This window comes from Diorhabda carinulata, chromosome 2, assembly GCF_026250575.1.
Source record: "Diorhabda carinulata isolate Delta chromosome 2, icDioCari1.1, whole genome shotgun sequence".
NCBI classification, from domain to species: domain Eukaryota; kingdom Metazoa; phylum Arthropoda; class Insecta; order Coleoptera; family Chrysomelidae; genus Diorhabda; species Diorhabda carinulata.
The window spans coordinates 34,622,959-34,637,646 of NC_079461.1; the positions used below are offsets into that span (position 1 = coordinate 34,622,959).

Sequence of the window (14,688 nt, forward strand, 5' to 3'; positions counted from 1 at the left end):
AAGTCACTGTCAAATTACTGGCTAAAAAGGTTCAATGCCAATTTAGATTTTGGAAAATAATCCGAAATCCAATTAAACTAATACAAATTTATATTTACTTTTATATCTATATAATTATATAATTTATCAAAATGCTAATAAAAGTTAAGGTAACTTGTCAATATATATACAAAGCGATTTTTAGGTAAAAAAAAATTTTTTAGACTCTCACCGGAAAAGAAATCGAAATTGATATAGAACCTACAGATAAAGTTGAACGAATAAAGGAAAGAGTTGAAGAAAAAGAAGGAATACCACCTCAACAACAGCGGCTTATATTTTCAGGAAAGCAAATGTATGTAAACAATTATTATTTAAAAAATCGTCAATTTTCACTTTTCTAAATACAAATCTAGATTATTAATAATTATGTAGCTTCTGTTATAGTTAGAGCTTCATCAAGGATTTTTTACCTAGCAATGAGTATATAGTTTCTGTAGAAATAATTTGTATTTTACATAAAAACTCAGATTTCATAAATTCAGCCTCTGAACTATTAATTTTCTATTAATACTATGTTAAATTTAGGGAGAGTATGATTTCCACGGCGTCGTCATCTGATGACTGTTTTAGCTTAGTAAAGCCAAAATAAAACAGAACTCAATGAAATTTTCCAATGTTTCACTTCAATTTAGAAATATCGGTCCTAGAAGTTATAATCAAAAATAAATTCAAGATTCAATTATAGAATGCCTTTTGTATTGTTAAAAATGAAAATTTTTTGATACTTATCATGTTATTAAACAAACACATAGTATTTTATGTAGATTCTACATAATTTATCCTAATATTTCAATACTTTAATTAAAAAAAAACAGATTGTGGAAGCAAATTGGCCTTTAGCCAACTCTCATCATAAATAATATTTTTATATAAATATAGAAATGTTGTCTGGAAGGAATTGTGTATTATTTGGTACTGTTTATAGAATAAAAAATATATTAAGCAATAATTCGAATATTTCATTGATAATTCAATAAAAAAAAACCTTTTTCTGAATGATTGAGCAAAAATTACAGTAAATGCATTTATAAATTCATAATTCATAAAATAATATAAATTCATTTATAGGGATTTAAGTTTACAATTTTGTGCTGCTGGATCAAGAAGATAAGCTTTTAAGTGAATTGGTGCCAAATTTCTTTAATAGTTTGCAATTCTGCTCCAGGGGTATTTGTATGCTCTCCTAGTTTGATTTATTTGTGTGTGTTCAATATAATCTATAAAGGTGTCTACAGAGGAAAGTTAAACACCTGGAACATCGTTTTTTTAGCTTTATTATAACAGTATCCATTACAGATATTAAAATATTCATTGACATGTTTTCATTACTATCGTTTGTTGTCACAATATAGAGAACTAAGAGAGTTAATCAGTTTAGAGCCTCTCTCGTGCTGTTTCTGTAAAGATTTATATTAAAATGAAAATTATTTGTTTCAGGAATGATGAAAAAACTGCACAAGATTATAAAGTACAAGGAGGTTCAGTGCTGCATTTAGTTTTGGCACTTCGCGGTGGCAAGCCTGTATAATTATGTGTATACATAAAAGTTTACTAGGATTCTTTAAATTATACTTTAATTCGTACTTGATAAGTGAAAAAATATTACAAATTGATGAATAAAGCATTTTTTATTTTTAATTGATTTTCATTTTCGATTGATTCTACAAGTTTTTGTTTCAGGTAATGATTTATCCAAAAGTTGACAATAGATTTTACAAAATCGATTTTGTGGTACAATTTATTAATGGGTTTTCATAATATTGAGAAAACGAATTTATGCAGTCTCATTTCAAAAAGATTGTGTAAGAACATGATAATTTTGTACCATAAGGTAGTGATCTATACAAAAGCAACGGTAATAATAATTGTGATATTTAATAAAAACAATCCTGCAATCAAAGGTAGATAGATGGCTTCGGGATGAATGGGTTGACCAAAACAAGCTTCCTTGAAGGACACCCCAAAATAAGCATGCGAAACATGCTACCATATTCTAAGCCTCATTAATATCTGTGATGGACGTGCAATACTCAATCGACATCTCAATCTGCTTAGAGCTGCTGTAACAGCTGAAATGGTGTACTCTAGGTTTGTGTTGGAATGTAAAAAATACTACAAGAAATAGTGAGCTCATCAAATTGGTATCAAGAAATTCACTGGTTCTCTTAATAAACATCTAAACTCTTAAAGAGACACAAAATTCAACATGGTCATATAAAACGCCATGTCCACAATAAATAGGAATAAGAAGGAACAAACTGTAAACAACATCATCTATAAAATCCCACCACTCGCACCTGCGAGGTTCAAACACTTGGATAAGACTCTTAATTTGCTTAGTAACGTCAAAAGATTCAAGCCAAAGTGTCTGGTTCACTTTTCAAAGGTCATTTACAGTTGAGAGTATCAAATGGAGCACGATGGTCTTCCAAGTATGAATCCTGCAATCATCTTACTTACACATTATCGGCCCTGTTAGTCACCTGCCTGCTCCTATCCATAAGAATGTCTCGCAGTAACTTAGTTTTAACCCATGAACATACAAGTTCTATTTTAATACCAAAATCAAGTTTGACCAAAACTATATTATTAAATATGAGTTCCATTTGGATTAAACGACATATTGGAATAAATGGTAATGAAAAAGCTGATCGATTAGCAAAAAATTCAGTACTTAATGGAGTTTTTTGTAACATGTTATGGTAAAAGTAATAAATTCTGTGATTATGTAAAATTACCGTTAATTATCACCACCGAATTATTTCATATTTATCAGATTTACCGGTTAGTTTATAAAATATCCAACTCGTGATAAAAGCATATATGTAATACTTCTATATGGACAGTTTCTATAAGTGGAAGCTGTTCCGGCTAAGGAAGACAGAATGGCAACGATTTCTCTATCCTCCTAATGTCCAGCTCGGTTATACGCATTCTCAAGCATGCGCAGTGCAGATAAAGTGTCTGGAACGAGAGAGAAAATTAATATTGTCGGTACCGTAACGAGGAGTCGTTTTTTTCCCATACTAACTGTCCACAAAACTTACAGATGCACGTGTGTACCCACAAAGCTATGTTTAAGGCAAGGTGCAAATTGGGACACGTATAGCACGTGTAAGATAGTGTGACACGAGAGTCACCACTCGTACTTGCTACACGTGTTGATCCGCTTGCCTTTGTTTCCAATGCTTGCAAAATGTTATGATTGCGAATCAAAAGGTCCCTAAATGTCGGCAACACGTTATACAAGTTGTTTTACAGCATAATATAGAAATATCATTAATATTAATTCAATGGGAAATACATATATGTATATAAAATAAATTCTTCTGGAAGTTTATTTGTTAGAATTTTTGTAAATAGTTAATATACTAATAATTTTATGAAGTTCCAGATTCCTCCATATCGTTCAACGAAAACTGATAAATACTAGCAAATATTTTATCAATGAAACACACGAGTATAACGGGCTGTAAATTAACTTGAACACTATCTACTCAATGACACTTCTGTAACGTTAAAACAAATTTTCTAAATAATTAGTTTCAAAGAAATGTCCTCTAAATTTGACAATCCAAGAAAATAACATAACAAATTATAAGCAAGCGTTCACGGTTACAATTGATAATTCGTTTATAGTTGTGTTTTTATTATTTTACGAACTCCCGCAGGAGTTTTCAAAAATTGCCGTTGCGCACGGTATTTCACGTGCACATGGCGGGGTATTGGTTAAAGTTTTCAACTAGCAATAATCGCACCTCGGATAAACCTCATTGGTTACGATATCGCCACTGCGCAAAGCTGAAGTATTGAAATTCATATCCAGTATGAGACAGTAAGATCAAAACGTATAAGTGATATATATATGTGGCGTCATCTACGATAGAATAGTCGAAGCTTTTGTAACTAGGTTGTAATTCATACTTGCTGCGACTTCTATTTTCATATATTCAAACAAATTTTAATATTAACTTTTGTTACTAATTATTACACATATTAACTAATAGTTAAGACATATTTTGATAAGTTCAAATTTAACTATTACATTGAAATCTGTAGGTAAAATGTTCATCGCAATACTAGATTTTTAAAGGTTAAACATTTTGATTAGTGTCAGGTTAAGTGTGAAAGTTAAAGTTAAAAGTGTGTTTTAAATAATTGTTTTTATTAAAATATGGAAAAAAATAAGTTAATCAAGTGCTTAAGAATATTAAATTTGGAAAATGCAAAAGGTAGATCGTCATATCCAAATGATCGATTACATTTAAAAACTAACCTAACATTATTTGTTTATGTTTATAATTACATATCTTAAGACGATAATATAAGCATTTATTTAGTAAAGAGGGACTATCAACTTGTATTACTTTTTCTGATTTAATTAACTTTGAATGCTTTTTTTTATTCTTGTAAATAGTTTTTTGTTTCTAAACTATTTCACATTATAATTGTTTTCATAAAAATTGAAAAATACTTCTTAAATTTACACCAAATAATTTTGTATCAATTAAATGTGACACATTTCTATTTATTTTAGGGATTAGTTATACATCTTTCCTTGATACTCGACTAAAAGAAGTCTACGAAAAACTACAAACAACTCATGAATATATATTAGGCAGTATATCAGATATAACTAAGTTGAATTTTTCAAAAAACGTGAATTTAGAATGGAACTATATTTGCTTAGGTTTTTATATATTGAAATTATTATCGAGAGAATCAGAAAGTTCTGGTGATATTTTTCTGAGTGTACAAGAAACTAAAGATTTAAAAATTTTTATACAAAATCTAGTTATAGTTGGAATATGTACAAAACTACAACCGAATTTACCGTTTAAAATGAAATCTGAATATTTTGTATCTGAAGATATTTATTGGGATTATAATGTGTTGAAATGTACAACTTTTGGCTTGACAGAATATCTTAAAGTACCATTTTTGAGGTTTGTAATATTACCGGAGAACCTTAAAGAAATTCTAGTAGCTTTATATCAGATTTCTTATTGTCTGTTAAAGAAACCTGATGGTGACGAAATAAATCAAGAAATATATGAAAAGTTATTGTTAGAGCAACAGTTATTTAAGAATATTTTGGATTATTTAAAACAAACTATTCACCCACATATTTTCGTTAAAGAAAATATGTTATGTTTACATAAAAATTCCCCACTGTGGTTTAAAAAACAAATATCTCAAGATCTTACTAACATCCTTCGATCTAAAGATGGAATTGAGACTGTGGTAACATCTCTTTTCGGAGATTGTGATAATAACACTCAAAATTGGAAAATATTAGAAGTTTTTTCAAAACTTATAATTAGTTGTGAAAAATTCCCAGATTTTGAAGAAAATATATGTAAACAGTTGATTGGTTTATTACACAAGCAATCAATTAACAAATCTTTTATGGAAACGATTTTCGCTTATTGTACAAAAACTTTTTATAAAAAAAATCCAGAATTATGTAAGAAAGTTTTTGTTAAAAATATCATTGCTAATTTTTTACATTTTACATATAAATCTCATAAATTTTGTCAGGAAGATGTAACAGAAAAAGTTGAATTTACATCAAGGATGTTACATGCTCTTTTTATAGACAATAATACAGAAGAATTAATTTTACCTGCTAATTTACTTCAACCAATTATTAATGTCACTTTTAAATTTTATATATTAACATTAAATTCAATATTTAAAACTGTGAATAATGATTTAAGAGATCTGTTATTGTTTTTTATAGAAGTACAACTAGATAATAATATATTCGATATTTTTTTATTTGATTTACAATCAAATGAAATTTCACCTATAAGAAACGATATATTAATTGAAGTTGAAATAAATAAAATTAAAATCAAATCATATGAACAATCAATTAAATATTCATCCGTAGATAATTGTGAAGGAATGTACAAATTACTAAAATCTAAACCTAAATTATTAATCAAATATTTCTGGTACCTCCTAAATTGTATTACAAACGAAAAAAAATATTTCCAACAATCTAGTAAAGATCTTTTAGTACTAGAAGAATCTATAACAAATATTAATTTAGAAAGAAAAATAGTTGTTTATAAATTATTAGCTGAATTAGCAGCAGAAAAATGCATACGAAAAGAATTAAACGAAAACCCTACTGGTATTGTAAAATATATTAAAAGAACTTTAGAAGTACGATCCGAATCAATGTTTACAATTCTCATGATCCTCGATAATTTACTATCAAATTGTTCAAAAGATAATAAGAAATATTTCAAAGAATTATTGGAACCGTTGAAATTAATTCGTGATGAATCTGAAGATTTCGAAACGAAATATTTGGTTAAAAACATATTGGAATGCTTGGAAGGAAATAAAATTGAGAAACCTGAAGACGGATCAGAATTAGATAAAGCTATCGATGATATTTGTGATTGTCTGTTACCTACCAGAGGACATGGTTTGTTAACTTTAACCAAACTGATAGAAAAGAAGGATAAGGAGGTTTTGGAGAGAAAACAGTTTGTTCTCAACATTCTACAGGTAATACAAAAAAAATTATCCTTGTTCTAAAATTTCTTTTGTGATCCTTAAAAAGTTTGCTTTTGTGCTAGTTATGATAATAAATAATAAATTTAAAAGTTAAAAATATCGCAAAAAAAATAAGATGGCGGAACTGTCATCCAGCATCTACTGATAGTAGAAAGTATTTTTCTGTTTATTTTATAAGTTCTTGATATGAAATAATATCATTAAGTGAAATATTTAATAAAAAATGAAAAAGTAATATCTAAATATATAATTGAAAATCGCAAAAATTTCAAATTCAAAGAATCAAAGATTCTCATTGGTTTTCATTTGTGACGTCATAGATCTAATAAAACCATTGAACAGTCGTCTGCTTGATCACGAGGTTATAGCTACCTGTAACGTAGCGTGTGTTGTTGTAAGTTTTTATTTATTAATTATATATATAAATAAATCATTTTTCTTTAAAAATAAATAATACCAACGTGATTAGAGCCCGGGTTTGTTAAGGCTGATTCCAGCAATTTGCCTATAGCATCCACATTTATGATTATCTCTATTGATGAACGATTCAATGCTTCGAAAATACGAGGGGCTTAAGTAAGTAAATACTAAATGTAAAAATGTGATTAATAAATAATACAGTGAGTGTATAAATTTCATGATTTGATCTTCTTTCCCATTCTAACTGTCTGATTTCCTCCAAAAATTTTTATTATTTTTTTCTTCCAAATTTCCGATTTCTATTTACGTTTTATTCGTCATTATCCAAGTTTCAAAAGCGTATGTTAGGATGGGTTAAAACATTGTCTTATAAATTCGTAGATCTGAATATCTCTTTCGATGTTAATATTCTTCTAAGGCTGTTACTTTTGGCAATTCTTCATTCGATTCCCTTTTCTTTTTGGCATTTATTATTTAGTAGTACATCCAGAAGAATAAGGACAATGTTTTCATCAAGGACATCGAACGTCAATACAACGAAAAATATAATGGGAAAACTACATTTGGAGTTCTTAATAACATGAAAGAAAATGTAGTAATGGAAACTTTTTTTGTTGAACAACTTCTAAAACGCGGGATATCTAAAATCCGGACTGATTCCTTCGTATCGTAATTTTTAGCTTCACTATTTGACACTAGATGGCGAGACCATATTTCTTTATTATTACTGTTATCAATGTTATTTTAACTGTTTTTTATAAAGTATTAATTTTTTTTATTATTATTATGTTATAAATGTGTTTTTGTGCAGTATTAAACGGGATTTTATTATATTTTATGTATATCTCTCCCTGTTTACATTATTAGGTAATGCGATATGATTTCTCGTTAGCGTGATAGATGGCGCTACCATAAATGCATTTGAATGTTCCTAAAATACAGAAAAATCTGATCGGATTTACGATGTTGTACTGGATTTTGCAATTTCATATTATATAAAAAGCTGATAAAAAATTATACCTATATAAATTGATTTGTTTCAATTTTTTTAAACAAAAATTTAAACTATGAAGTTACTAAAATGTTGTTTAACCATTCTTCTGCATAAAAAAGCAAACTTTTTCAGGCTATATATATATTTTTGTTTAAATTATCGTAGAATCTATTGACATATAAGCAGTTGCGCCAACTGAACGAATTTAGGGACTTTTATCCATATATGTAATACTCCTATATGGACAGTTGGTATGGGAAAAAACGTCACTACGTTACTGTACTGACATTATTCATTTTCTCTCTCGTTCCAGACACTTTATCTATACTGCGCGTGCTTGAGAATGCTTTAAGCGTTTCAGTTATTTCTGCGCGCATGAAGCATGCGCAGTGTAGATAAAGTGTCTCGAACGAGAGAGAAAATGAATAATGTCAGTACCGTAACGTAGTGACGTTTTTTCCCGTATAGTGTTTGATTAATTTCCAAATACGATTTTTAGCAAAATATAACAGATAAGGATTCTTTTATTTATTTAAATGCTATAAATGGACTAGCGGCGATGGCGGATATTTTTCCTAATAAAATTTTAAATTTGTTGTGTGAAGAGTATTTAGATACAACTAGGAAAGATAATGTAGATTATTCGGAAGTTAGGATGAAATTAGGCGAAGTTTTAGTGAAAGTTACTAAAGTATTGGGTAAGTGAAGTATATTTCATCTTATTTTTTTTTCACGGTTCAAATAATTATAAAAACAGAAAATTTACGAGGTCTGTTACTTAAATTTGCATACAGTCAAAAAAAAAACAAATATTTATATTTGTATATGGTTTTATAGTTTCTCAAAATCGTCTCAATTAAGATCAATAAATTTTTGCATGCGTTCTAACCTTCAAAACGTACGATTTCATTGAATCAATGGCTTCCTCAGATTTAGAAACACGTTAATACACGTTAACACAAAATAAGGGTGCCAAACAATGACTGTACGGTGGATGACCCATCGATTCGATGTTTTCACTGTTCAAAATCGTTTTTTTTTTGAACTGATGTGTAGAAGCTCGCGTTGTAGTTGTGGAGAATGATTCGATTGGTTTCCCTGATTGTTTCGACCACTTCTGGCAAACAAATGATGGTGTACCATTCAGAATTGAGCGTTCTTCCTTGCTCTAATGAAACGGTGGCGACATGTCTAGTTATTCAGATAAAACAGGCAACGATTTGTTTCATGCGCCAACAATTTTTGTTGGATTTGGCTCGAGTTGAAAGAAAATCAGAACGATTTGCAGATGTATGTAACATATAATTGAGGAGTATCCCCTAAGTGCATATTCGTCATTGTTTATCTTTAAATTGTTCAATCTTCGCCGCTTAATAAATAAAAAGGACTTTTAAGGCTATTTTATTAAAATCAATCATTTAAGTAGGTATATTTGATGTGATTTAGAGTGTCAATACACTGAGGATATATTGTGAGTTAAGTTATTCTTCTTTCATGAACCTTGTCCAGTCTTATTGACGTTTATGATCACCTTGGCAGAGCCAAGCGAAAAAGTTTACTAGCCCTTATTATCCCGGCTCAGTCTCGAGGATTTTTGAGCCACGACTGTTACTTTCCATCCCTTTTACCCTTTTATTATGATCTGATTAGACGATATTTATTACCTCTCAAAATATGGTGTCTTTCCGACATTTTACGGTAGTTAATAATTGACTTTCTTCATGGTACATTCTCGTTTGAAACATGTCCAGTGAAGACACATTTCGTATGCATCCAATTGGTCGATCGTCCTGGCCTTAAGAGGCTCTCTTCTCCGAACAGCATAACCGACCATACATAGCATAACCTATTGGTTGTCATTGCAAAGACAGGATCTCATATTTTGAGTAGTATTAGTATTTGAAATTAGTTTCGGCGTATAACAAGTCTAGTTTTAGACCTTGTATCTCTCCCAAATCACCGATTTGGACGGAATATTGTATTGACGCGTAGGTACGGTTTGTTGTTGCATTTATTTTCATCCCTAGCTCCAGAAGACCCCACGTTTGTTCCATAATTGCTATGCGCGTTGAGATTGTCAGCTTAGCCTTGACTTTGACTGGTCATATTTTATGACGTTATTATATTGACAGACGTCAACACTTTGAGGTTATAAAAGAAACCCTACGTCTTAATCTCTTCGTCTTCTCTTTGATATTGAAGTAAAAAGCACAAGCTATTCAATTGATACGATTGGGTTTTACGATTGGGACAAGTACTTTATTATCAAAAAATAACCGTTCATTTGATAGAATTAATAAAATTTTGCTTTTCTGGTCTTTCTATCAGCGGTCTCTTTTGTAAGGTTATCATGTTTTCAGCAATTTCGTTTTGAATTGACAAAGTTGCTGAGTAAGTCTCCGTGATTGGGGATTCCCGGTAAAATGCAGTTTCCCGATCCAATATTGCCACTTAACCCCTTTGGGGGTTAGATCTAGCACTTTTTACAGTAAGTGAAATCATTGTTTAATGATTCAGTGCGAAAAATTTTGCGTTGCACTCATCCCAACGAACTGCATCGATTTAGTTTGATTGCGATTCAAATTAAAAACTATGTATTAGAACAAAATGTTGCCTTAGCCCTTTTTGGCTTTAGTAACATCCCCCATTATTAAAATTGAGGTGGCAACACTGCTCCGATCGAACGGATTGAATACTGCGTTCCATGTAAGTGTTGCCAACATGAAGATTTAGAGAATTCACTAATAAGAACGCCGCTACTGATTGGGACTTTAGTTTTTGAATCACTCAGATACCAAGGTTAAATACGTGATTATAATTATCAATAGAATACAAACAAATAATTATATTTAATTTTTTATTACCTCAGGTGAAATGGCACCACAATACAAGCCATTGCTACTCAACACGTTTTTAATAGGGGCCAAGGACGATGACGATTTGATAAGATCCTCCAGTTTATCTAATTTGGGTGAAATATGTAGGGTGCTTGGATATAAATTAGGATCAATATTTACCGAGGTAAATTGCGCCAGATCTTTTTACATTATATGATATTTGAGATTAAATTGTACCTACTAGCCCCAAAACCCCTTAAAACAAATTATTTACTAATCGATTAAAAAATTAATACCGCTGTGTTACTTACGAGTTACTGAATTTAGTAGATGGTAAAAAAAAATAGAGAAAACGAGGAAAAGTTAGCTAAATATCATCCTGAAACTGCTCCGTCTCGTGAAAAGGTTAACCAATGTGAAGCTCATGCTTTTTGATCAGCAATTCTTCTAATGGTTTATTCTGTAAATTGTACATTATGTCAAATTTCGAAACTCATCACTCAATGTTTTTCATAGTACCCTAACGCTTACATACCATCGCTCAATAATTCGCGTGACTGACACACAGATGGCGCTGTCATTGTCAAATCCAAATGACTTTTATGAAGTACCAACACTATTTCGATTAGTCAGAAAAAAGTGACGGCCGTTTAAGTGAAGTTACTTTAGTTATTTTCAAAACAATTTCGTGTGTTAATTTATCATTGCTTCTTGATGAAAAAAAGTATCGTACCAGCTCAGAAATGACTTTAAAAGTGTTGTCGGGACTCTTCTCCATCGAAAGGAACCATTAATTATTGGTTTGCTGAATTTAAACGCGATCGTACAGGCACCGATAATGATGGACGTTCTGGTGGTCCAATTGAAGGGAACAGTCCACAAATTGGTTATATCCAATCGTAATTTGAAATTACGTGAGATCGCTCAGGTCGTTAAGGTATCAATCACTTCACTCCGGAATCAAAACGATCATCATCTGAACTGTGAACCACGTCCAAAGGTACAACCGTCAGCTGGAAGGTTTTTTGGGATGCGCATGGAATATTGTTCATCTCCAAAAGGGAGAGACAATCAATAGCGAATATTAAATGGATCTAGATCGTTTTAATGCAAAAATCAAGGAAAAAATCCCTCATATGTCGAAGAAAAAACCAATGATTCATCAAGACAAGGCACCGATTCATAAGCCGATGTTTGAATTGAAGGAATTGCTTCTGTTTAGTCTAGATCTGGCCCCCAGTGACTACTGGCTATTCGGTAAGAAATTCAGCTCAAATGAAGAAGCAATCGATGAAACTGAAGCCTATTTTGAAGCGAAAGAAAAATCCTTCTACGAGCACGACGTCGAGAATGAATAAAATCGATTTTTCGTAAAAAATCTTGTTTTTCTTAGTTAGTCACACGACTTATTGAGTTTGTATTACGTGTGGTTCCAAACGACAATATAGTGTCAGTTTTTGTCAACTAATTATCTGTTTATTGTATGGAATTGAATCATTGCGGTTGTTTAATTGACAAAAAATAAATTGAATTTGGTTGTAAAACGTGATTTTTATCAGATCAAATACTGATTTTGATGTTTATTCTGTTGAAAAACGTATCGTGTTCGGATGAGTTTTTATGTTTGGTCACAGCTGCTAGTTGTGAAGAATTCCAATTCTTCTCTTCAAGTTTTTTCTTCAATTATATTTACATTGTTACTGTTATAACAATTATATTAATTCAAATCATGCTTCTAAGTATATATAAATACTTTTTACTTCGATAGATCGAGTATAATATAAAACAAAAAATTCGAAAATGGAAAAGTAAATATCGAAAATCTCGAAAAATATGATGAAAATAAAGAAATACGAAAACACTGTGTAAAACCGAAAGAAAGTAATGATAACCATTGAATTATAACAATCAGCAAAATTATAGGAAATTTGGAAATAAATATTAAAAAAACGAAAAAAAAAAATAAATATACAGTAAGGGCGCTAATAAAGGAATCAGTCAAATTAATAAAAAAATTTTCAGGAAATTGTAAAAAGGGGGCAAACTAAATCGATTAGATAGTAAATATTAGAATTAAAAAACGATAATAATTAAAAAAACAGTTACGAGAAAACAAAAATCGAAAAGCGTCATAATTTTTTTTTAATTGTTGATTAATCTTCTTGGAAAATGAAGAAATTACGAAAAAACATTGTATAAATCGGTAAAAGTAATAAAAGTTTTTCGATTTTTTTGATTAATCGTCTTGCAAAACAGAAAATTACTAAAAAACAGTGTAAAAATCGAAAAAACCAATAAAAACTTTTTTATACATTTTTGTTGATAAATCGTCAAGATTTTAAGTCTATTTTGGGATAAAGAAATTATGAGAAAACAGTGTAAAAATCAAAAAAAAGTTATAAAGCCTTTTTATATGTTTCTGTTGATAAATCGTCAGAATTTTAAGTCTCTTCTAATTGAAAATGAGCGAGACCAATTTTCAATCAAAAAAGACCTAAAATAAAGACAAAATTTTTTAACAATTTTTTTAGGTATTAGTTTGTGTACATGCGATAATATCTACTGATAAATCACCTCAAGCTCGTCGAGCGGCTGTGACCGTAATAAGACAGTTATTTGTCGGATTAGATCAAGATATAATCGTTTTTTTCAAAGAAGACATTTTACCAGTTTACAGGACTTTGAAGCAAATTTATAATAATGATAAAGACGACGTTATGAGGCTGCAGGCACAACTTGCGTTAGAGGAATTGAACGAGAGCATGAAAAATTTTGTATTTCCTACTCCAAAATTGAATATTGATAAAAAAATCGTTATGTTAAAATGATGAAATAAACATTTATGCTTAATAAACTGATTTTATTCATTTTACCTAATAGTCCCAATACCATAACAAATAAATACTCCTGAAAACTCAAGAAATTACTAAATGAAAGTTTACTATTGATCTGTCATTCTTCTTTTTCGATTAATCGATTATAAAAAGTGAAAACGTCGGAAAGTCATAGAAATAGATATTTCTTGATGTTCAATATAATGAAGTTAATCTTTTATTCTTCTTTTTTAATAAAGTTTTATCCATTGTTAATATGAATTCATTAAAATAGAAGATGTTTTTGTTATTACAATAAAATTGATAGTTGATCGATAATATCAATAGAATACTTGTTTTAATCTTTTATTTTTCAATATTATAAGTTTCACAGTTACCTGTCATTCTTCTTTTCTCATTAACCGATTACAACAAGATAAAACGTCACTAAATCATAGAAATATTGTTTGATACAATGAAGTTGATCTGTGATTCTTCTTTTTTAATACTCATCTCATCAATTGTAAAATTTTTTAATATAAAGTCATTGAAACAAGAAGTTTTTGTTGAGGTTGATAGTTGTAATTTCATTCTTGTTTTTTTAATTGACATATCATAACATCAAAAAATTATGAAAAATAAAATTTGTCTTGGCAAAAGACGATAACATCAATAAAATACTTGTTTTAATCTTTTTTTTTTCAATTTTATAAGTTTCACAGTTATCTGTCATTCTTCTTATTAACCAAGTTAAAACGTCATTAAGTCATAGATATATTGTTCTATGCTCAATATAATGAAGTTAATCTTTTATTCTTCTTTTTTAATAAAGTTTTATCCATTGTTAATATGAATTCGTTAAAATAGAAGACGTTTTTGTTATTACATTAAAGTTGATCAATAATATCAATAAAATACTTGTTTTAATCTTTTATTTTTCAATATTATAAGTTTCACAGTTATCTGTCTTTCTTATTTTCTCATCAACAACAAGATAAAACATCACTAAGTCATAGAAATATTGTTCGATACAATGAAGTTAATCTGT

The 14,688-nt window shown here is 29.6% G+C and overlaps 2 protein-coding genes and 1 non-coding gene across 3 annotated transcripts; 2 read left to right on the top strand and 1 right to left on the bottom strand.

The window, feature by feature from the left end:
• Positions 1-5: 5 nt before the first annotated feature.
• Positions 6-1,680, top strand: LOC130903976 (NEDD8). The gene is made up of 3 exons (XM_057816443.1): positions 6-149; positions 204-334; positions 1,480-1,680. The coding sequence occupies exons 1-3, from the start codon at positions 132-134 to the stop codon at positions 1,568-1,570; spliced, it is 240 nt and encodes a 79-aa protein (XP_057672426.1). The 5' UTR covers positions 6-131; the 3' UTR covers positions 1,571-1,680.
• Positions 1,681-3,704: 2,024 nt separating this feature from the next.
• Positions 3,705-3,845, bottom strand: LOC130890986 (U4 spliceosomal RNA). Its single transcript, XR_009058814.1, has one exon. It is a non-coding gene; the product is annotated as a U4 spliceosomal RNA (small nuclear RNA).
• A 93-nt stretch (positions 3,846-3,938) lies between these two features.
• Positions 3,939-13,681, top strand: LOC130903966 (transport and Golgi organization protein 6 homolog). Its single transcript, XM_057816428.1, has 5 exons — positions 3,939-4,274; positions 4,580-6,567; positions 8,490-8,688; positions 10,860-11,011; positions 13,359-13,681. Exons 1-5 carry the CDS (start codon positions 4,217-4,219, stop codon positions 13,653-13,655), a joined length of 2,694 nt encoding a protein of 897 aa, XP_057672411.1. The 5' UTR covers positions 3,939-4,216; the 3' UTR covers positions 13,656-13,681.
• Positions 13,682-14,688: the final 1,007 nt, after the last annotated feature.